General features: G+C 41.2%; 1 protein-coding gene across 1 annotated transcript in view; it reads left to right on the forward strand.

Moving 5' to 3' along the window:
- Positions 1 to 870: 870 nt before the first annotated feature.
- thbs3a (thrombospondin 3a) overlaps positions 871 to 26,488 on the forward strand; it is a 62,786-nt gene continuing 37,168 nt past the window's right edge. The window contains exons 1-8 of the mRNA XM_042424278.1: positions 871 to 1,580; positions 8,096 to 8,302; positions 11,637 to 11,890; positions 13,371 to 13,473; positions 15,156 to 15,182; positions 15,289 to 15,371; positions 15,643 to 15,694; positions 15,781 to 15,929. Of these exons, the coding sequence (XP_042280212.1) occupies positions 1,481 to 1,580; positions 8,096 to 8,302; positions 11,637 to 11,890; positions 13,371 to 13,473; positions 15,156 to 15,182; positions 15,289 to 15,371; positions 15,643 to 15,694; positions 15,781 to 15,929 (975 nt within the window). The 5' untranslated portion in view covers positions 871 to 1,480. The remainder of the gene's footprint in view (positions 1,581 to 8,095; positions 8,303 to 11,636; positions 11,891 to 13,370; positions 13,474 to 15,155; positions 15,183 to 15,288; positions 15,372 to 15,642; positions 15,695 to 15,780; positions 15,930 to 26,488) is intronic.

Here is a 26,488-nt window from a genome sequence, read left to right on the forward strand (position 1 = left end):
GAGGTGAAGAACAGACAGAATGTCTCTGGTTCTCACAGTCTGGCTCTGGACCCTCTGCCGGGCCGCTGCAGGACTGAATGGAGGTCCAGAACAAAAGCTGAATGGACAGCAGAGACCTGACCTCTGACCTCTGACCTCTGACCTGCTGCTGGTAACAATGGAGCCTGTTTCCAGCCGCTCAGAGCATCAGTCCACCGATCACCAATCACCAGTAAAAACAAACATTAAACAGCTTCTGGTTCCATCTTCAGGATTTTCTGTTTCATTTTTCAGCTGGATAATGTGTCCTTATTTTTCACATTTTATAATCTAATCACTCTAATTAAAAACATTATTGTATATTGAATACCTCATAAAAGTTAAGTCAACATTTATTTAAGGTGAGTTATCACACAAGAATTACAGAAAACAATGAAAACATCCACAGAACAAACAAACAAGTGAAAGATTATTAATAGGATTCAGTAACAGCTTCAGTTCCAAATGACCAAACTAACAACACTGAATAACTGTTATTTAGTCTGAACTGATTTAGTTAACATAGTTATATATTCTCTCTATATTTGCATATATATTATATATTATACAATGTATATTCAGTATGTGTATCTGAAGGGTGTCTCCGTTTCATTTTACTCAGTATATATAAAAAATATACTTGTGATAAATCTAAATTTAGCCTTTCTGACTCAAAGTGCTGAGATGCTCTAGTCAGCTGTTACTGACAGTAAATAAACATTATCACTTATTATAGCCCAACCGATACTTGAGAGTTTAATGTTATCAGCTGATATTATTATTACATTTTCACACAACACATCTCAAATTAATATTTTTGAGTTCAAGAAAAACAAATGTAAAAATTGCAGATTAAAATAAATGCATCACTTCTCTAACATTTTTAAAACTTATCTTTGGTATTTCTGTCCTTTAATTTCCTCTCATTTATCGGCCGACACATAAACAGATATATCAGCAATTAGCCAATAACCGGCTGATAATTGTTCACCTATCGGTCGGGCTCAACGTCATCAGCTCGTCTTATAAAGTCTTAATTCAGAATTATCATACATATTCTTATTGTTCCGCTCTTTCTCTTCTCCTGGTGGACTTTATAACATAATTAATAAACTTTCATGTTGTAATATTTCCGTCATGTCGGACAGAAACTCTCGTCCGCGCGGGTTTCTTCAGTCGCGCGCTTTTCAGTCACTCTGCGCGCACGAGCGGCGCGCGCCAGCAGCAGTTTCCAGCTGTTTCTCCTCCGGTCGGTCCGGCGGCTGTCTGTCTCTCCCCGGCTCCGTGTGTCCTCTGCTCCCCGGTTCTCCTGCTGCTCCTCCGGACGGAAGCTCTCCGCCGCCGCCGCCGCGTCTCTGCTCTCTGGATCCGGCTGTGTGGCTCGGTTCTCCCGCTTCTCCGTCCCCGTTAGACAAGCCTCTCCCTGCCGGTTCTCCTGGCCCTGTCCCGGTCTCTCTCAGACATGGGGGGTTGGAGCGTCGTGGTTCCGGTTTTGCTGTCAGTCATCGGTGCTCAGCTGGCGGCGGGAGTCCCGGACGGAACGGACGGACCGGACCGACAAGGTAACACCGACAGAACCGACCGCTGCTGAATTAACGTTCAACGCGAATAAACTCCGCGTCAATGAGATGATCGATTAACATGATCAACAGTTGAAACTCATTTGTAGAAGTTCTTGCACCTGAATCTGTGACCGGATTAAGTATTGATTAGATATTATTGATTAGAGACAGTTTGAGTTGTGACAGCAGAAAGAGTTATGTAGACCACCAGGACCCTGAAACATCAGGTAAACCGGATCATCACGACCATCCTGTTAGAGCTGAACTGCAGTTCAATGATCAACTGGAGTTTCTTCACTCAACAGTCTGAATGTGTGTCTCAGATTCTACACACACATTCATACTTTTACCATTAATGAACTTTTCCAGATGAAATTGATCGACTGATTTCTGGAGTGTCAGAACTTTGTGTGATTTTCATCTGCTGGTTTACAATTAAATTATATTTTAAAAGGCAGAGAAACGCACACAGAACATAACATACTGGTCATACTGGGCTCTTCCAGGCTGCCAGCACTGACTGCTGCTCTGCAAACCTTCTATACATCACTAACAAACCTGTAATTATCACTGTAATTAACACTGATTAACACTGTGATTAATATTGCAATTAACATTGCAATTAACACTATAATTAACACTGTGCTTAACGCTGTAATCAACACTGATTAACACTGTTGTTGAAACTGTGATTAACACTGATTAACATTGTAATTAACTCTGTGATTAACATTGTAATTAACACTGTAATTAACACTTAACACTGCTATTAACTCTGTGTTTAACACTGTAATTAACTCTGTAATTAACATTGTTATTAACTCTATAATTAACGCTATTATTAACATTGTAATTAAAGCTGTGATTAAAGCTGTGATTAATACTTTTTTTGATTAACATTGAAATTAACACAGTGATTAATTCTGTGATTAACATTGTAATGAACACTGTAATTATCTCTGTAATTAACTCTGTGATTAACATTGTAATTAACTATGTAATTAACACTTAACACTTATGAACTCTGTGATTAACACTGTAATTAACTATGTAATTAACTATGTAATTAACATAGTGATTAACTCTGTGATTAACTTTGAAATTAACTATGATTAAGATTATAATAACATTGTAATTAATAGTGTAAATAACTGTGATTTACGCTGCAATTAATCATGTGATTAATATTGTGATTAACACTAATTAACTATGTGATTAACACTGTAATTAACTGTGATTAACATTGAAATTAACTATGATTAAGATTATAATAACATTGTAATTTATACTGTAAATAACTGATTTACGCTGCAATTAATCGCAATTAATATTGTGATTAACACTGTAATTAACTATGTGATTAACACTGTAATTAACTGTGATTAACATTGTGATTAAGTCTGTAATTAACTCTGTGATTACCATTGTAATTAACACTGTAATTAACTGTGATTAACACTATAATTGACACTGTAATTAACTCTATGATTAACACTGTAATTCACTCTGTAATTAACACTGTAATTAACTGTAATTAACTATGTGATTAACACAGTGATTCCTCCTCTTCCTCAGTGACTGACATGTCTGTGATTCCTCCTCTTAGTGACTGACGTCTCTGTGATTAACACTGTAATTAACTCTGTAATTAACACAGTGATTAACTCTGTAATTAACTCTGTGATTAACATTGTGATTAAGTCTGTAATTAACTCTGTGATTAACACTGTAATTAACTCTGTGATTAACACTGTAATTAACACTGTAATTAACTCTGTGATTAACACAGTGATTCTTCCACTTCCTCAGTGACTGACGTGTCTGTGATTCCTCCTCCTCCTCAGTGACTGACGTGTCTGTGATTAACATTGTAATTAACTCTGTAATTAACACTTAACACGTATTAACTCTGTGATTAACACTGTAATTAACTACGTAATTAACACTTAACACTTATTAACTCTGATTTATACTGTAATTAACTCTGTAATTAACACTTAATGCTTATGAACTCTGCGATTAACACTGTAATTAACTATGTAATTAACACTTAACACTTATTAACTCTGATTTACACTGTAATTAACTCTGTAATTAACACTTAACACTTATGAACTCTGTGATTAACTTTTAAATTAACTCTGATTAATATTATAATAACACTGTAATTAACACTGTAATTAATTGTGATTAACATTGTGATTAAGTCTGTAATTAACTCTGTGGTTAACACTGTAATTAACTCTGATTAACACTGTAATTAACACTGTAATTAACTCTGTGGTTAACACTGTAATTAACTCTGATTAACACTGTAATTAACACTGTAATTAACTCTGTGATTAACACAGTGATTCCTTTACTCCCTCAGCGACTGACGTGTCTGTGATTCCTCCTCTTCCTCAGCGACTGACATGTCTGTGATTCCTCCTCTTCCTCAGCGACTGACATGTCTGTGATTCCTCCTCTTAGTGACTGACATGTCTGTGATTCCTCCTCTTCCTCAGCATCTGACGTGTCTGTGATTCCTCCTCTTAGTGACTGACGTGTCTGTGATTCCTCCTTTTACTCAGCGTCTGACGTGTCTGTGATTCCTCCTCTTCCTCAGCAACTGACGTGTCTGTGATTCCTCCTCTTCCTCAGCGACTGACATGTCTGTGATTCCTCCTCTTCCTCAGCATCTGACTTGTCTGTGATTCCTTATCTTAGTGACTCACTTGTCTGTGATTCCCCCTCTTCCTCAGCAACTGACGTGTCTGTGATTCCTCCTCTTCCTCAGCAACTGACGTGTCTGTGATTCCTCCTCTTAGTGACTGACGTGTCTGTGATTCCTCCTCTTCCTCAGCGACTGACGTGTCTGTGATTCCTCCTCTTAGTGACTGACGTGTCTGTGATTCCTCCTCTTCCTCTGCAACTGACGTGTCTGTGATTCCTCCTCTAAGTGACTGACGTGTCTGTGATTCCTCCTCTAAGTGACTGACGTGTCTGTGATTCCTCCTCTTCCTCAGCGACTGACATGTCTGTGATTCCTCCTCTAAGTGACTGACGTGTCTGTGATTCCTCCTCTAAGTGACTGACATGTCTGTGATTCCTTCTCTTCCTCAGTGACTAACGTGTCTGTGATTCCTCCACTTCCTCAGTGACTGACATGTCTGTGATTCCTCCTCTTCCTCAGTGACTGACGTGTCTGTGATTCCTCCTCTTAGTGACTGACGTGTCTGTGATTCCTCCTCTAAGTGACTGACGTGTCTGTGATTCCTCCTCTTCCTCAGTGACTGACGTGTCTGTGATTCCTCCTCTTCCTCAGTGACTGACGTGTCTGTGATTCCTCCTCTAAGTGACTGACGTGTCTGTGATTCCTCCTCTAAGTGACTGACATGTCTGTGATTCCTCCTCTAAGTGACTGACGTGTCTGTGATTCCTCCTCTAAGTGACTGACGTGTCTGTGATTCCTCCTCTAAGTGACTGACGTGTCTGTGATTCCTCCTCTAAGTGACTGACATGTCTGTGATTCCTCCTCTTAGTGACTGACATGTCTGTGATTCCTCCTCTAAGTGACTGACGTGTCTGTGATTCCTCCTCTAAGTGACTGACGTGTCTGTGATTCCTCCTCTAAGTGACTGACATGTCTGTGATTCCTCCTCTAAGTGACTGACATGTCTGTGATTCCTCCTCTTAGTGACTGACGTGTCTGTGATTCCTTCTCTTAGTGACTGACGTGTCTGTGATTCCTCCTCTTCCTCAGTGACTGACGTGTCTGTGATTCCTCCTCTTCCTCAGTGACTGACGTGTCTGTGATTCCTCCTCTTCCTCAGTGACTGACGTGTCTGTGATTCCTCCTCTTCCTCAGCAACTGACGTGTCTGTGATTCCTCCTCTTAGTGACTGACGTGTCTGTGATTCCTCCTCTTCCTCAGCAACTGACGTGTCTGTGATTCCTCCTCTTAGTGACTGACGTGTCTGTGATTCCTCCTCTTCCTCAGCGACTGACGTGTCTGTGATTCCTCCTCTTAGTGACTGACGTGTCTGTGATTCCTCCTCTTCCTCTGCAACTGACGTGTCTGTGATTCCTCCTCTAAGTGACTGACATGTCTGTGATTCCTCCTCTTCCTCAGTGACTGACGTGTCTGTGATTCCTCCTCTTCCTCAGTGACTGACGTGTCTGTGATTCCTCCTCTTAGTGACTGACGTGTCTGTGATTCCTCCTCTTAGTGACTGACGTGTCTGTGATTCCTCCTCTAAGTGACTGACGTGTCTGTGATTCCTCCTCTAAGTGACTGACATGTCTGTGATTCCTCCTCTTCCTCAGTGACTGACGTGTCTGTGATTCCTCCTCTTCCTCAGTGACTGACGTGTCTGTGATTCCTCCTCTTCCTCAGTGACTGACGTGTCTGTGATTCCTCCTCTTCCTCAGTGACTGACGTGTCTGTGATTCCTCCTCTTCCTCAGCAACTGACGTGTCTGTGATTCCTCCTCTTAGTGACTGACGTGTCTGTGATTCCTCCTCTTCCTCAGCAACTGACGTGTCTGTGATTCCTCCTCTTAGTGACTGACGTGTCTGTGATTCCTCCTCTTCCTCAGCGACTGACGTGTCTGTGATTCCTCCTCTTAGTGACTGACGTGTCTGTGATTCCTCCTCTTCCTCTGCAACTGACGTGTCTGTGATTCCTCCTCTAAGTGACTGACATGTCTGTGATTCCTCCTCTTCCTCAGTGACTGACGTGTCTGTGATTCCTCCTCTTCCTCAGTGACTGACGTGTCTGTGATTCCTCCTCTTAGTGACTGACGTGTCTGTGATTCCTCCTCTTAGTGACTGACGTGTCTGTGATTCCTCCTCTAAGTGACTGACGTGTCTGTGATTCCTCCTCTAAGTGACTGACATGTCTGTGATTCCTCCTCTTCCTCAGTGACTGACGTGTCTGTGATTCCTCCTCTTCCTCAGTGACTGACGTGTCTGTGATTCCTCCTCTTCCTCAGTGACTGACGTGTCTGTGATTCCTCCTCTTCCTCAGTGACTGACGTGTCTGTGATTCCTCCTCTTAGTGACTGACGTGTCTGTGATTCCTCCTCTTCCTCTGCAACTGACGTGTCTGTGATTCCTCCTCTAAGTGACTGACGTGTCTGTGATTCCTCCTCTAAGTGACTGACGTGTCTGTGATTCCTCCTCTTCCTCAGTGACTGACGTGTCTGTGATTCCTCCTCTTCCTCAGTGACTGACGTGTCTGTGATTCCTCCTCTTAGTGACTGACGTGTCTGTGATTCCTCCTCTTCCTCTGCAACTGACGTGTCTGTGATTCCTCCTCTAAGTGACTGACGTGTCTGTGATTCCTCCTCTAAGTGACTGACGTGTCTGTGATTCCTCCTCTAAGTGACTGACGTGTCTGTGATTCCTCCTCTAAGTGACTGACGTGTCTGTGATTCCTTCTCTTAGTGACTGACGTGTCTGTGATTCCTCCTCTAAGTGACTGACGTGTCTGTGATTCCTCCTCTTCCTCAGTGACTGACGTGTCTGTGATTCCTCCACTTCCTCAGTGACTGACGTGTCTGTGATTCCTCCACTTCCTCAGTGACTGACATGTCTGTGATTCCTCCTCTTCCTCAGTGACTGACGTGTCTGTGATTCCTTCTCTTAGTGACTAACGTGTCTGTGATTCCTCCACTTCCTCAGTGACTGACATGTCTGTGATTCCTCCTCTTCCTCAGTGACTGACGTGTCTGTGATTCCTCCTCTTAGTGACTGACGTGTCTGTGATTCCTCCTCTAAGTGACTGACGTGTCTGTGATTCCTCCTCTTAGTGACTGACGTGTCTGTGATTCCTCCTCTAAGTGACTGACGTGTCTGTGATTCCTCCTCTAAGTGACTGACATGTCTGTGATTCCTTCTCTTAGTGACTGACGTGTCTGTGATTCCTCCTCTTCCTCAGTGACTGACGTGTCTGTGATTCCTCCTCTTCCTCAGTGACTGACGTGTCTGTGATTCCTCCTCTAAGTGACTGACGTGTCTGTGATTCCTCCTCTAAGTGACTGACGTGTCTGTGATTCCTCCTCTAAGTGACTGACGTGTCTGTGATTCCTCCTCTAAGTGACTGACGTGTCTGTGATTCCTCCTCTAAGTGACTGACATGTCTGTGATTCCTCCTCTTAGTGACTGACGTGTCTGTGATTCCTCCTCTTCCTCAGTGACTGACGTGTCTGTGATTCCTCCTCTTCCTCAGTGACTGACGTGTCTGTGATTCCTCCTCTTCCTCAGTGACTGACGTGTCTGTGATTCCTCCTCTTCCTCAGTGACTGACGTGTCTGTGATTCCTCCTCTTCCTCAGTGACTGACGTGTCTGTGATTTGTCCTCTTCCTCAGTGACTGACGTGTCTGTGATTCCTCCTCTAAGTGACTGACATGTCTGTGATTCCTCCTCTAAGTGACTGACATGTCTGTGATTCCTCCTCTAAGTGACTGACATGTCTGTGATTCTCCTCTTCCTCAGTGACTGACGTGTCTGTGATTCTCCTCTTCCTCAGTGATTGACGTGTTGAGTCTCCAGGACTCAAAGCAGAGTGTTGCAGCGGTGGAGAAGCTGTCAGGTGGTCTGAGCGCGCTCAATGACGTCTACGTGGTGTCGACGTTTCGGCTGCCGTCAAAGCTGGGAGGAGTCCTGCTGGGTCTCTACAGCAAAGAGGACAACAGGAAGTACCTGGAGGTTGCTGTCATGGGGAAGATCAATAAAGGTTGGTGATTCAACTTTAAAGGATGAGTTCACAGTTTTTCAGCAGTCAGTCATCAAATGAACATTAAAGCTGTGTTTCTTGCTGTAATCATTCCTCCTGTTCATACTGACCAGTAGAAGATCCCTTCATAATGACCTTACAATGGAAGTGATGGAGGACAAAATCCACAGTCTGAAGCTAATATGAAGCTTCAGCGTCCAAATGAGTCAAATCAAGTAGATATCTTTCAACGTTACAGTCTTTTTAGTGCCAAAGTTCCTCTTTTTGTTACTATACTTCCACCTGCAGCTCAACAGGGAAACACTGTCCGAGGAAACACAAAGAGGGAATTTGATGCTAAAAAGACTGTAAATGTGTCAGATATCCTCTTGATATGACTAACTCAGACTGCTGAAGCTGAATAGAAGCTTCACACAGACTTTAAATGACTGTGTGGACACACTGTGGATTTTATCCTCCATCACTTCCATTAAAGCACATTTGAAGGATCTTTTAATATCCAGTATGAACAGCAGGAATGATTACAGACTCCTGACTGCTGGTTTAACACACTGGGAATACTGGGAACTGTCCTTTGACACCTACTGACACCAATTGTCAGAGCTTTATTTACTTTCATGTCCGTCTCTGACAGAAACAGCAGCCTGCAGCAGGGCTCTCAGTGACATTTCTCTGGATAAATAATATCCTGCTGCTGTCAACAAAGTTTGGACAGTTTGGAAAGATGGAGAACATCCATGTTTTCTTGATTAACTGGTCTGTAGCACATCAAAAAACAATGAAAATGTAGTGAAAAATGTCCTTCCATGGCGTCCTAGGCGCCTTCAAAAGTCTAGTTTTGTCCGTCCAACAATCCAAAACACAAAGACATTCAGTAAGATGATATTTTATTCAGGAAATTAATGAAACAGTTATGTGTTCACATCATCAGATATTCTTTTTGAATGTAGAGTGGCTCCTACAGAGAGTGGTGCGTTCTGGGTTGCTTGTAGCTTTCATGTTGCTAGGCTAGTGAGTTTCTTACAGTCTGTTAGAGTCAGTCAGCACTAAAAGTGTTTGTCAGTTCAGTTGAACCTGCAGGAGCTTCTGAAGGCTCATGTGAATCAGATGCAGTGATCAGCGACAGCAGAGAGTGAGATCGAGTCATTTGGTTGATCCAAAGTCCAACATGACGTAAGATATTCAGTTTACTGTCATAGACACTAAAGAAACCAGAAAATATTCACATCTAAGAAGCTGGAATCAAAGAATTTGGACTTTTTCCTCTTAAAAATAACTCAAAACAATTAATCAATTATCACAATAGCTGGCGATTAATTTAATAGTTGGCAGCTAATTGATTAATTGACTAATGGTTGCAGCTGTATTGTAGGATTTGCCTTCTGCTTGATGGTTTCTCAGGGAAACTGTCAACAAGACGTCTGTCAGACTGAGTTCATCTTCATACAACAGGAGCCAGGTTTAATCTGCAGGGATCGTGTGTGTCTGTAGAGAATCTCACACACTACTGGACCCATCAGTCTAATATTTTTTGTGCACATTTATGACCTCAAGGACGTCTCATGGTTGCACCGATTCACAGTTGTTGAAAAGCGTATTTTAAATCACCACTGACTGCTGACTCGTTGGAGCTGCAGGTGATCACAGCTGGACAACATCTGCAGTCTACTGAGTGCACACTGGTTTACTGACTGAACTTAAATAACCAGCAGGTTACTCGGTGTTGAAAATAATTGTTAGTTGCAGCTCTGATACAAATCAGAGAGCGGTGAACTTATTATTTGATTTATTTGAGGTTTTTTCTGTCTCTCAGATGTTTGTTTGTTTGTTTGTTTGTTTGTTCGCCTGATTTCATCACATCTAGAAAATGAATCTTTTTGTCAGTTCAGCCCTGAAGCTGCGTTCACATTCAACGTCTCATTCAAGAGAAATTTCAACCTGCTGGTTTCATAGATTAAAGTTCTGATCACACTGCGGTTTACAGCAGGAATGTTTTGCAGGAATTTCAGTTAATTCCAACAGAATCTCTGCGATCAGTGGATTCATTCTCAGAGATGAATTAAATCTGTGCACATTATAAAAAGACCCATTTAAATACAGTTAAAATGAGTGAAATGTAAATTAAAATAAGCTAAAATAGAATAAGATATGAATCCAAAGACAAACAGAAAAGTCTTCAGTCTGGACAACATTCACACAACGTTCATACAACATGAAAACATACGTGACACATCACGTGACAACAGAAACTCATCACATTCAGTCCAACTGTCAGGAGTCACATGTGAAACTCGTCATGAATATTGAATCGTTTCGATGGTTTTTGCAGCACAGACAGTGAGACGTGTTGTCATGACGGACGCTGCGGCTCCTTGATGTGTTTTTGAACAGTTTTTGGAGAACAGTGGAGCTCTGTGACACAGAGGAAGAAGAGGAAGAGGAAGGTTTTTATTGGTCAGCTTTCCCTCTTCCTGCTGCTGTGAGCTGCCAACAGAAAAGTCTCTGATCTACAGACTCTCTCTGTGTAAACGCTGGTGACTGCTGACCTGACTCACCTTTACTGTCTGAATACAAACTCATCAGCTGATCCTGAAAACTGACTTCAGATCAGTCTGACAGGAGACTTTAACTGGAAACCTTCTTTTTTTAGGCATTTTAATTATAATTTCATTGTTATTGTTACTCCACATCTGGCTGTGTGCTTCTTTTTCTGTGAATTATCACCCAGCATGCACCTGTTCCTGCTGTTAGGAGCTATAAGTCACCGCCTGCCGTGACTAAACAGTTCAAAGATATATTTCATTTCTGACATGTTGAAGTCTGTCTGATAACAAACTTTGAGCTCATGTGTGTTTCGGTCCACCTGTGTCAGTCCAGTTTCCTGTCTGAGGTGTAACAGCAGCTCAGACAGGAAACAGACTGAGTGAATAAATGAATCATGTGACTGAGACGTCACTGAAGAGCTGAAAACATCAGATCTGTGTGGAGCGATGATGAGGAGACTGTAACCTTCCTCAAATCAATACATGAAACTAACAGAAATGTCATATTTCCATCATGTTTTCCATCGTTTGAGCTTTGACTGTCGCTCTTTTAACGACGTCATCTCGCTGTTTCTTCTTCTGCGACGGTTTAATGGCAGCGACTGTTTATCTGTTACATTCACTGCATTTTATACTGAACATTTTCTTGAAATCCAGTTATAATTTAGACACATTTGGATGAAAGTTGACTACAGTGATTCTGTAGATGAGTCACCTGACCGACACCTGACCTGTTTGATGAGGTCAGCAGAAACAGTGACCACCTTCTTCTTCTTCTTCTTCTTCTTCAGTGCTGGTGCGTTACGTCAGAGCTGACGGGAAGCTTCACACTGTCAGCCTGCAGAATGCCAACCTGGCCGACGGGCGGAGTCACTCCATCATCCTGCGACTCGGCGGCCTTCACCGTGACAACATGCAAATGGAGCTGTACGTCAACTGCCGATTGGCCGACTCCAGCCAGGGTCTGCCGCCGTTGGTTCCTCTGCCCAGAGAGGCGGAGATGGTGGAGATCCGACACGGACAGAAGGCGTACGCTCGACTCCAGGTGTGTGTGGCATCACAGGAGGAAATCCTCACATTTAATGTCCATATGAGCGAAACCTCAGGACAAACTTCATGTTCAGAAATCATTCTTAAGCCTTCGGTTGTAAATCAGCCTTGAAAAGATTTGTAGTTGGAGAAGAAATGTGAGCCGGGATCGATGGTGAGGTTACACTAACGCTGCAACTAACCATTATTTTCATCATCGATTGATCTGCCAGTTATTTTCTCAATTATTCAACTCACCGTTTTGTCAATAAAATGTCACAAAATAGAGGAAAACACAAGATCCTGAGGTGACGTCTTCAAATGTCTTGTTTTGTCCGATCAACAGTCTGAAATACAAAGGAATTCAGTTTACTGTCATAAATTACACAGAGAAGCTTCCAGTCTTCCCATTAGTGAAGCTGCCACCAGCTGATGCTCGGCATTTTTATTTAACAAATTTACTAAAACGATTATTAGATTATCAAAATGTGAAAATGATTTTTCTGTTGATTTATTGACTAATTGTTGCAGCACTAGATCACACAAAGACTTGAGATCTGTCTCCTGTCTGGTCTGGAGTCAGTCTTCATCTCTGATACACAAAGAAAATCAAATCACTTTAATAAACTACGAAACGCTGTGAAAGATAATTTAAAGGATCATTCTGGTGATTTTTTTCTATTTGTCTTCATGTTTGGATCCAAACCAACAATGAACTGATCTACTAACAAGTACTGTGTTTGTATAATTGCTGATAAATCTGATTCCTCTGTTGTTGTCCAGAAACTATTAAAAACACGTCAGTGAGTCACATGTTCCTTCATCATGAAGAGTTTTGGTTTAGAAACGGCTCCAAAGACTAATAACAGCATCATGTTTTCAGTCTCTGGAGAGTAGTTCTGTGTAAGGCAGACGCTACTGAGCATGTGCAGGAACACGGTTCTGTTTACAGCTTCACCAGCTTGTTGTGCTGCAGATCACAACATCTTAATTTTAAGAGGTAAATTTATAATGTCCAATGTCAAGAGACAAACTAACGAGACTGAACTCTTCATGATGAAGTCAGTAGATCACTGACACGTCGACTTGTTAGTAGATCAGTTCATTGTTGGTTTGGATCCAAACATGAAGACAAATATAGAAAATCAGCAAAGTTACCCTTTAATAATAATATTAATGATAATAATGATAATAATAATAATTTTACACCATTAATACTTTTTATAATTGAACATATTATTGATTCATAAATCACCAGGATGTAGTTTGTTCAGATTGTGGCTGTAATGAACTCTGCAGCCTGTAGAGGGCGTCAGCACGCTGTCTGATGTTTCACACTTCTTCACCTGTCTGTCTCTCCTGTCTCACTTTTATCACATTTAAACATCTTTACTGATACAACCTCAGAGACAGACTGAGCTCTGTCTGATCACTGACAATCTGCCCCCATCCCCCCCCCCCCCCCCCCCCCCCCCCCCCCCCCCCACCCCCGTCAGGGTGCAGTGGAGTCCCTCAGACTGGCTCTGGGGGGCAGCGTTGCCAAAGCCGGAGCTCTGACTGACTGTCCGTTCCAGGGAGACTCCTCAGCCTACAACTCAGGTAAACTCACCTCATTAACCCTTTAACTCCTCTCATCTCTGTGCTCCACAGCACTGTAACAGGTAGGACAGGTAACCCTGAACCTGGTCTCAAGTGGTCTGACGTGGTCTGATGTCAGATCCAGATCAGGTGGTGGTCAGGTGTTACTGAGAAGAAGGTCAGGTGTTATAGTGATGAAGGTCAGGTGTTACAGTGATGAAGGTCAGGTGTTATAGTGATGAAGGTCAGGTGTTACAGAGATGAAGGTCAGGTGTTACAGTGATGAAGGTCAGGTGTTACAGTGATGAAGGTCAGGTGTTATAGTGATGAAGGTCAGGTTTTACAGTGATGAAGGTCAGGTGTTACAGAGATGAAGGTCAGGTGTTACTGTGATGAAGGTCAGGTGTTACAGAGATGAAGGTCAGGTTTTACAGTGATGAAGGTCAGGTGTTATAGTGATGAAGGTCAGGTGTTACAGTGATGAAGGTCAGGTGTTACAGTGATGAAGGTCAGGTTTTACAGTGATGAAGGTCAGATGTTACAGTGATGAAGGTCAGGTGTTATAGTGATGAAGGTCAGGTGTTACAGAGATGAAGGTCAGGTGTTACAGTGATGAAGGTCAGGTGTTACAGTGATGAAGGTCAGGTGTTACAGAGATGAAGGTCAGGTGTTACAGTGATGAAGGTCAGGTTTTACAGTGATGAAGGTCAGGTGTTATAGTGATGAAGGTCAGGTGTTACAGTGATGAAGGTCAGGTGTTACAGTGATGAAGGTCAGGTTTTACAGTGATGAAGGTCAGGTGTTACAGAGATGAAGGTCAGGTTTTACAGTGATGAAGGTCAGGTGTTACAGTGATGAAGGTCAGGTGTTACAGTGATGAAGGTCAGGTGTTACAGTGATGAAGGTCAGGTGTTATAGTGATGAAGGTCAGGTTTTACAGTGATGAAGGTCAGGTGTTACAGAGATGAAGGTCAGGTTTTACAGTGATGAAGGTCAGGTGTTACAGAGATGAAGGTCAGGTGTTACAGAGATGAAGGTCAGGTTTTACAGTGATGAAGGTCAGGTGTTACAGTGATGAAGGTCAGGTGTTACAGAGATGAAGGTCAGGTTTTACAGTGATGAAGGTCAGGTGTTACAGTGATGAAGGTCAGGTGTTACAGTGATGAAGGTCAGGTTTTACAGTGATGAAGGTCAGGTGTTACAGAGATGAAGGTCAGGTGTTACTGAGAAGAAGGTCAGGTGTTACAGTGATGAAGGTCAGGTGTTACTGAGAAGAAGGTCAGGTGTTACTGAGAAGAAGGTCAGGTGTTACAGTGATGAAGGTCAGGTGTTACTGAGAAGAAGGTCAGGTGTTACTGAGAAGAAGGTCAGGTGTTACAGTGATGAAGGTCAGGTGTTACAGTGATGAAGGTCAGGTGTTATAGTGATGAAGGTCAGGTGTTACAGTGATGAAGGTCAGGTGTTATAGTGATGAAGGTCAGGTGTTACAGTGATGAAGGTCAGGTGTTATAGTGATGAAGGTCAGGTGTTACAGAGAAGAAGGTCAGGTGTTATAGTGATGAAGGTCAGGTGTTATAGTGATGAAGGTCAGGTGTTACTGAGATGAAGGTCAGGTGTTACAGAGAAGAAGGTCAGCTGATCACTTCGAATAAATATAATCAATAAATGAAAATCATATCAATAAGTTTTCTTTCATGTTTCAGTGAGCGGGGAGGTGCACTCTATCCTGGGTGAGTTTCACTGTTCTGATAACCAATCAATAATCATAGCTGATCAAGTTCACCTGCATACAGATCAATGACTGTGGATCATGTTGCTCTCATTGTTTCCTGTCAGGTGATCACACCAAGGCTCTGATTGGTCAGCTCATCATCTTTAACCAGATCCTGGGAGAGCTGCGACAGGACATCAGAGAACAGGTGAGACAGACACAGACAGACACAGACAGGTGAGACAGAGACAGACAGACACAGACAGGTGAGACAGAGACAGACAGACACAGACAGGTGAGACAGACACAGACAGGTGAGACAGAGACAGACACAGACAGGTGAGACAGACACAGACAGGTGAGACACACAGACAGGTGAGACAGAGACAGACAGACACAGACAGATGAGACAGACACAGACAGGTGAGACAGCGTGTGTTCCCATATGTGAGCAGCTGATTGTTGTCCCTCGTCCTCAGGTGAAGGAGATGTCTCTGATCAGAAACACCATCCTGGAGTGTCAGGTTTGTGGTGAGTCAGCAGCTCTGTGTTTGTCAGTGCAGCAGGTGTGTATCTGAAGACCTGATTGAAACCAGCATCTCTCCACCTGTCTGCAGGTTTCCACGAACCTCGTTCCCGCTGCTCCCCCAACCCCTGCTATAAGGGCGTGGCCTGCATGGAGAGCATGCAGTATCCAGGATACACCTGTGGACCCTGTCCACCTGGAACCAGCGGCAACGGGACACACTGCCGCGACATCGACGAGGTAACAACCAATCAACCAGATAACAACCAACAACCACACAACAACCAGATAACAACCAGATAACAACCAGATAACAACCAGATAACAACCAACAACCACACAACAACCACACAACAACCACACAACAACCAGATAACAACCAGATAACAACCAGATAACAACCAGATAACAACCAACAACCACACAACAACCAGATAACAACCAGATAACAACCAGATAACAACCAACAACCACACAACAACCAGATAACAACCAGATAACAACCAGATAACAACCAGATAACAACCAACAACCACACAACAACCACACAACAACCACACAACAACCAGATAACAACCAGATAACAACCAGATAACAACCAACAACCACACAACAACCAGATAACAACCAGATAACAACCAACAACCACACAACAACCAGATAACAACCAGATAACAACCAACAACCACACAACAACCAGATAACAACCAGATAACAACCAACAACCACACAACAACCAGATAACAACCAGATAACAACCAACAACCAGATAACAACCAGATAACAACCAACAACCAGATAACAACCAGATAACAACCAGATAACAACCAACAACCAGATAACAACCAGATAACAACCAGATAACAACCAACAACCAGATAACAACCAACAACCAGATAACAACCAGATAACAACCAGATAACAACCAGATAACAACCAACAACCAGATAACAACCAACAACCAGATAACAACCAGATAACAACCAACAACCAGATAACAACCAACAACCACACAACAACCAAATAACAACCAGATAACAACCAACAACCAGATAACAACCAACAACCAGATAACAACCAGATAACAACCAGATAACAACCAGATAACAACCAACAACCAGATAACAACCAGATAACAACCAACAACCAGATAACAACCAACAACCACACAACAACCAGATAACAACCAGATAACAACCAGATAACAACCAACAACCACACAACAACCAGATAACAACCAGATAACAACCAGATAACAACCAACAACCAGATAACAACCAACAACCACACAACAACCAGATAACAACCAGATAACAACCAACAACCACACAACAACCAGATAACAACCAGATAACAACCAACAACCACACAACAACCAGATAACAACCAGATAACAACCAGATAACAACCAACAACCAGATAACAACCAGATAACAACCAACAACCACACATCAACCAGATAACAACCAGATAACAACCAACAACCAGATAACAACCAGATAACAACCAACAACCACACAACAACCACACAACAACCAGATAACAACCAGATAACAACCAACAACCAGATAACAACCACATAACAGCCAGATAACAACCAGATAACAACCAGATAACAACCACACAACCAGATAACAACCAGATAACAACCAACAACCAGATAACAACCACACAACCAGATAACAACCAGATAACAACCAACAACCAGATAACAACCACACAACCAGATAACAACCAGATAACAACCAACAACCAGATAACAACCAACAACCACACATCAACCAGATAACAACCAGATAACAACCAACAACCAGATAACAACCAGATAACAACCAACAACCAGATAACAACCACATAACAGCCAGATAACAACCAGATAACAACCAGATAACAACCACACAACCAGATAACAACCAGATAACAACCAACAACCAGATAACAACCACACAACCAGATAACAACCAGATAACAACCAACAACCAGATAACAACCACACAACCAGATAACAACCAGATAACAACCAACAACCAGATAACAACCAACAACCAGATAACAACCAACAACCACACAACAACCAGATAACAACCAACAACCACACAACAACCAGATAACAACCAGATAACAACCAGATAACAACCAACAACCAGATAACAACCAGATAACAACCAACAACCACACAATAACCAGATAACAACCAGATAACAACCAACAACCACACAACAACCAGATAACAACCAGATAACAACCAGATAACAACCAACAACCAGATAACAACCAACAACCACACAACAACCAGATAACAACCAGATAACAACCAACAACCAGATAACAACCAGATAACAACCAGATAACAACCAACAACCACACAACAACCATATAACAACCAGATAACAACCAGATAACAACCAACAACCACACAACAACCAGATAACAACCAGATAACAACCAGATAACAACCAACAACCAGATAACAACCAGATAACAACCAACAACCACACATCAACCAGATAACAACCAGATAACAACCAACAACCAGATAACAACCAGATAACAACCAACAACCACACAACAACCACACAACAACCAGATAACAACCAACAACCACACAACAACCACACAACAACCAGATAACAACCAGATAACAACCAACAACCACACAACAACCAGATAACAACCAGATAACAACCAACAACCAGATAACAACCACACAACCAGATAACAACAACAACCAGATAACAACCAGATAACAACCAACAACCACACAACAACCAGATAACAACCAACAACCAGATAACAACCAGATAACAACCAAATAACAACCAACAACCAGATAACAACCAGATAACAACCACCAACCACACAACAACCAGATAACAACCAACAACCAGATAACAACCAACAACCACACAACAACCAGATAACAACCAGATAACAACCAGATAACAACCAACAACCACACAACAACCAGATAACAACCAGATAACAACCAACAACCAGATGACAACCAACAACCACACAACAACCAGATAACAACCAGATAACAACCAACAACCACACAACAACCAGATAACAACCAGATAACAACCAACAACCAGATAACAACCAGATAACAACCAACAACCAGATAACAACCAACAACCACACAACAACCAGATAACAACCAGATAACAACCAACAACCAGATAACAACCAGATAACAACCAGATAACAACCAACAACCACACAACAACCATATAACAACCAGATAACAACCAGATAACAACCAACAACCACACAACAACCAGATAACAACCAGATAACAACCACACAACCAGATAACAACCAGATAACAACCAACAACCAGATAACAACCACACAACCAGATAACAACCAGATAACAACCAACAACCAGATAACAACCACACAACCAGATAACAACCAGATAACAACCAACAACCAGATAACAACCAACAACCAGATAACAACCAACAACCACACAACAACCAGATAACAACCAACAACCACACAACAACCAGATAACAACCAGATAACAACCAGATAACAACCAACAACCAGATAACAACCAGATAACAACCAACAACCACACAACAACCAGATAACAACCAGATAACAACCAACAACCACACAACAACCAGATAACAACCAGATAACAACCAGATAACAACCAACAACCAGATAACAACCAACAACCACACAACAACCAGATAACAACCAGATAACAACCAACAACCAGATAACAACCAGATAACAACCAGATAACAACCAACAACCACACAACAACCATATAACAACCAGATAACAACCAGATAACAACCAACAACCACACAACAACCAGATAACAACCAGATAACAACCAGATAACAACCAACAACCAGATAACAACCAGATAACAACCAACAACCACACATCAACCAGATAACAACCAGATAACAACCAGATAACAACCAACAACCACACAACAACCAGATAACAACCAGATAACAACCAGATAACAACCAACAACCAGATAACAACCAACAACCACACATCAACCAGATAACAACCATATAACAACCAGATAACAACCAGATAACAACCAACAACCACACAACAACCAGATAACAACCAGATAACAACCAGATAACAACCAACAACCAGATAACAACCAATTAACAACCAACAACCACACAACAACCACACAACAACCAGATAACAACCAACAACCACACAACAACCACACAACAACCAGATAACAACCAGATAACAACCAGATAACAACCAACAACCAGATAACAACCAGATAACAACCAACAACCACACATCAACCAGATAACAACCAGATAACAACCAGATAACAACCAACAACCAGATAACAACCAGATAACAACCAACAACCACACAACAACCACACAACAACCAGATAACAACCAGATAACAACCAACAACCACACAACAACCAGATAACAACCAGATAACAACCAACAACCAGATAACAACCACACAACCAGATAACAACCAACAACCAGATAACAACCACACAACCAGACAACAACCAGATAACAACCAACAACCACACAACAACCAGATAACAACCAACAACCAGATAACAACCAGATAACAACCAAATAACAACCAACAACCAGATAACAACCAGATAACAACCACCAACCACACAACAACCAGATAACAACCAACAACCACACAACAACCAGATAACAACCAACAACCACACAACAACCAGATAACAACCAGATAACAACCAACAACCAGATAACAACCACACAACCAGATAACAACCAACAACCAGATAACAACCACACAACCAGACAACAACCAGATAACAACCAACAACCACACAACAACCAGATAACAACCAACAACCAGATAACAACCAGATAACAACCAAATAACAACCAACAACCAGATAACAACCAGATAACAACCACCAACCACACAACAACCAGATAACAACCAACAACCACACAACAACCAGATAATAACCAACAACCAGATAACAACCAGATAACAACCAAACAACCAGATAACAACCAACAACCAGATAACAACCAGATAACAACCATATAACAACCAACAACCAGATAACAACCATATAACAACCAACAACCACACAACAACCAGATAACAACCATATAACAACCAACAACCAGATAACAACCATATAACAACCAACAACCACACAACAACCAGATAACAACCAACAACCAGATAACAACCATATAACAACCAACAACCAGATAACAACCATATAACAACCAACAACCAGATAACAACCATATAACAACCAACAACCAGATAAAAGCCAGATAACAACCAGAAAACAACCAACAACCAGATAATGACCAAACAACCACATAACAACCAGATAACAACCAGATAACAGCCAGATAACAACCAGAAAACAACCAACAACCACACAACAACCAGATAATGACCAAACAACCAGATAACAGCCAGATAACAACCAGAAAACAACCAACAACCAGATAATGACCAAACAACCACATAACAACCAGATAACAATCAGATAACAGCCAGATAACAACCAGAAAACAACCAACAACCACACAACAACCAGATAATGACCAAACAACCACATAATAACCAGATAACAACCAGATAACAACCAACAACCACACAGCAACCAGATAATGACCAAACAACCACATAACAACCATATAACAACTATATAACAACCAACAACCAGATAACAACCAGATAACAACCAACAACCACACAGCAACCAGATAATGACCAAACAACCAGATAACAACCAGATAACAACCAGATAACAACCAACAACCACACAACAACCATATAACAACCAGATAACAACCAGATAACAACCAACAACCACACAACAACCAGATAACAACCAGATAACAACCAGATAACAACCAGATAACAACCAACAACCAGATAACAACCACACAACCAGATAACAACCAGATAACAACCAACAACCAGATAACAACCACACAACCAGATAACAACCAGATAACAACCAACAACCAGATAACAACCAACAACCAGATAACAACCAACAACCACACAACAACCAGATAACAACCAACAACCACACAACAACCAGATAACAACCAGATAACAACCAGATAACAACCAACAACCAGATAACAACCAGATAACAACCAACAACCACACAACAACCAGATAACAACCAGATAACAACCAACAACCACACAACAACCAGATAACAACCAGATAACAACCAGATAACAACCAACAACCAGATAACAACCAACAACCACACAACAACCAGATAACAACCAGATAACAACCAACAACCAGATAACAACCAGATAACAACCAGATAACAACCAACAACCACACAACAACCATATAACAACCAGATAAAAACCAGATAACAACCAACAACCACACAACAACCAGATAACAACCAGATAACAACCAGATAACAACCAACAACCAGATAACAACCAGATAACAACCAACAACCACACATCAACCAGATAACAACCAGATAACAACCAACAACCAGATAACAACCAGATAACAACCAACAACCACACAACAACCACACAACAACCAGATAACAACCAGATAACAACCAACAACCACACAACAACCAGATAACAACCAGATAACAACCAACAACCAGATAACAACCACACAACCAGATAACAACCAACAACCAGATAACAACCACACAACCAGATAACAACCAGATAACAACCAACAACCAGATAACAACCAGATAACAACCAACAACCAGATAACAACCAGATAACAACCAACAACCAGATAACAACCAACAACCAGATAACAACCAACAACCACACAACAACCAGATAACAACCAACAACCAGATAACAACCAGATAACAACCAAATAACAACCAACAACCAGATAACAACCAGATAACAACCACCAACCACACAACAACCAGATAACAACCAACAACCACACAACAACCAGATAACAACCAACAACCAGATAACAACCAGATAACAACCAAACAACCAGATAACAACCAGATAACAACCAACAACCAGATAACAACCAGATAACAACCATATAACAACCAACAACCAGATAACAACCATATAACAACCAACAACCACACAACAACCAGATAACAACCATATAACAACCAACAACCAGATAACAACCATATAACAACCAACAACCACACAACAACCAGATAACAACCAACAACCAGATAACAACCATATAACAACCAACAACCAGATAACAACCATATAACAACCAACAACCAGATAACAACCATATAACAACCAACAACCAGATAAAAGCCAGATAACAACCAGAAAACAACCAACAACCAGATAATGACCAAACAACCACATAACAACCAGATAACAACCAGATAACAGCCAGATAACAACCAGAAAACAACCAACAACCACACAACAACCAGATAATGACCAAACAACCAGATAACAGCCAGATAACAACCAGAAAACAACCAACAACCAGATAATGACCAAACAACCACATAACAACCAGATAACAACCAGATAATAGCCAGATAACAACCAGAAAACAACCAACAACCACACAACAACCAGATAATGACCAAACAACCACATAATAACCAGATAACAACCAGATAACAACCAACAACCACACAGCAACCAGATAATGACCAAACAACCACATAACAACCATATAACAACTATATAACAACCAACAACCAGATAACAACCAGATAACAACCAACAACCACACAGCAACCAGATAATGACCAAACAACCACATAACAACCATATAACAACTATATAACAACCAACAACCAGATAACAACCAGATAACAACCAACAACCAGATAACAACCAGATAACAACCAACAACCAGATAACAACCAACAACCACACAACAACCAGATAACAACCAGATAACAACCAGATAACAACCAACAACCACACAACAACCAGATAACAACCAGATAACAACCAACAACCAGATAACAACCAACAACCACACAACAACCAGATAACAACCAGATAACAACCAACAACCACACAACAACCAGATAACAACCAGATAACAACCAACAACCAGATAACAACCAGATAACAACCAACAACCAGATAACAACCAACAACCACACAACAACCAGATAACAACCAGATAACAACCAACAACCAGATAACAACCAGATAACAACCAGATAACAACCAACAACCACACAACAACCATATAACAACCAGATAACAACCAGATAACAACCAACAACCACACAACAACCAGATAACAACCAGATAACAACCAGATAACAACCAACAACCAGATAACAACCAACAACCACACATCAACCAGATAACAACCAGATAACAACCAACAACCAGATAACAACCAGATAACAACCAACAACCACACAACAACCACACAACAACCAGATAACAACCAGATAACAACCAACAACCAGATAACAACCACATAACAGCCAGATAACAACCAGATAACAACCAGATAACAACCACACAACCAGATAACAACCAGATAACAACCAACAACCAGATAACAACCACACAACCAGATAACAACCAGATAACAACCAACAACCAGATAACAACCACACAACCAGATAACAACCAGATAACAACCAACAACCAGATAACAACCAACAACCAGATAACAACCAACAACCACACAACAACCAGATAACAACCAACAACCACACAACAACCAGATAACAACCAGATAACAACCAACAACCAGATAACAACCAACAACCACACAACAACCAGATAACAACCAGATAACAACCAACAACCACACAACAACCAGATAACAACCAGATAACAACCAGATAACAACCAACAACCAGATAACAACCACACAACCACACAACAACCAGATAACAACCAGATAACAACCAACAACCAGATAACAACCAGATAACAACCAGATAACAACCAACAACCACACAACAACCATATAACAACCAGATAACAACCAGATAACAACCAACAACCACACAACAACCAGATAACAACCAGATAACAACCAGATAACAACCAGATAACAACCAACAACCAGATAACAACCAGATAACAACCAACAACCACACATCAACCAGATAACAACCAGATAACAACCAACAACCAGATAACAACCAGATAACAACCAACAACCACACAACAACCACACAACAACCAGATAACAACCAACAACCACACAACAACCACACAACAACCAGATAACAACCAGATAACAACCAACAACCACACAACAACCAGATAACAACCAGATAACAACCAACAACCAGATAACAACCACACAACCAGATAACAACCAGATAACAACCAGATAACAACCAACAACCAGATAACAACCAACAACCAGATAACAACCAACAACCACACAACAACCAGATAACAACCAGATAACAACCAACAACCAGATAACAACCACACAACCAGATAACAACCACACAACCAGATAACAACCAGATAACAACCAACAACCAGATAACAACCACATAACAGCCAGATAACAACCAACAACCACACAACAACCAGATAACAACCAACAACCACACAACAACCAGATAACAACCAACAACCAGATAACAACCAGATAACAACCAGATAACAACCAACAACCAGATAACAACCAGATAACAACCAACAACCACACAACAACCAGATAACAACCAACAACCACACAACAACCAGATAACAACCAGATAACAACCAAACAACCAGATAACAACCAGATAACAACCAACAACCAGATAACAACCAGATAACAACCATATAACAACCAACAACCAGATAACAACCATATAACAACCAACAACCACACAACAACCAGATAACAACCATATAACAACCAACAACCAGATAACAACCATATAACAACCAACAACCACACAACAACCAGATAACAACCATATAACAACCAACAACCAGATAACAACCATATAACAACCAACAACCACACAACAACCAGATAACAACCAACAACCAGATAACAACCATATAACAACCAACAACCAGATAACAACCATATAACAACCAACAACCAGATAACAACCATATAACAACCAACAACCAGATAAAAGCCAGATAACAACCAGAAAACAACCAACAACCAGATAATGACCAAACAACCACATAACAACCAGATAACAACCAGATAACAGCCAGATAACAACCAGAAAACAACCAACAACCACACAACAACCAGATAATGACCAAACAACCAGATAACAGCCAGATAACAACCAGAAAACAACCAACAACCAGATAATGACCAAACAACCACATAACAACCAGATAACAACCAGATAATAGCCAGATAACAACCAGAAAACAACCAACAACCACACAACAACCAGATAATGACCAAACAACCACATAATAACCAGATAACAACCAGATAACAACCAACAACCACACAGCAACCAGATAATGACCAAACAACCACATAACAACCATATAACAACTATATAACAACCAACAACCAGATAACAACCAGATAACAACCAACAACCACACAGCAACCAGATAATGACCAAACAACCACATAACAACCATATAACAACTATATAACAACCAACAACCAGATAACAACCAGATAACAACCAACAACCAGATAACAACCAGATAACAACCAACAACCACACAACAACCAGATAACAACCAGATAACAACCAACAACCACACAACAACCAGATAACAACCAGATAACAACCAACAACCAGATAACAACCAACAACCACACAACAACCAGATAACAACCAGATAACAACCAACAACCACACAACAACCAGATAACAACCAGATAACAAC

This window comes from Thunnus maccoyii, chromosome 10 (genome assembly GCF_910596095.1).
Source record: "Thunnus maccoyii chromosome 10, fThuMac1.1, whole genome shotgun sequence".
Classification (NCBI taxonomy): domain Eukaryota; kingdom Metazoa; phylum Chordata; class Actinopteri; order Scombriformes; family Scombridae; genus Thunnus; species Thunnus maccoyii.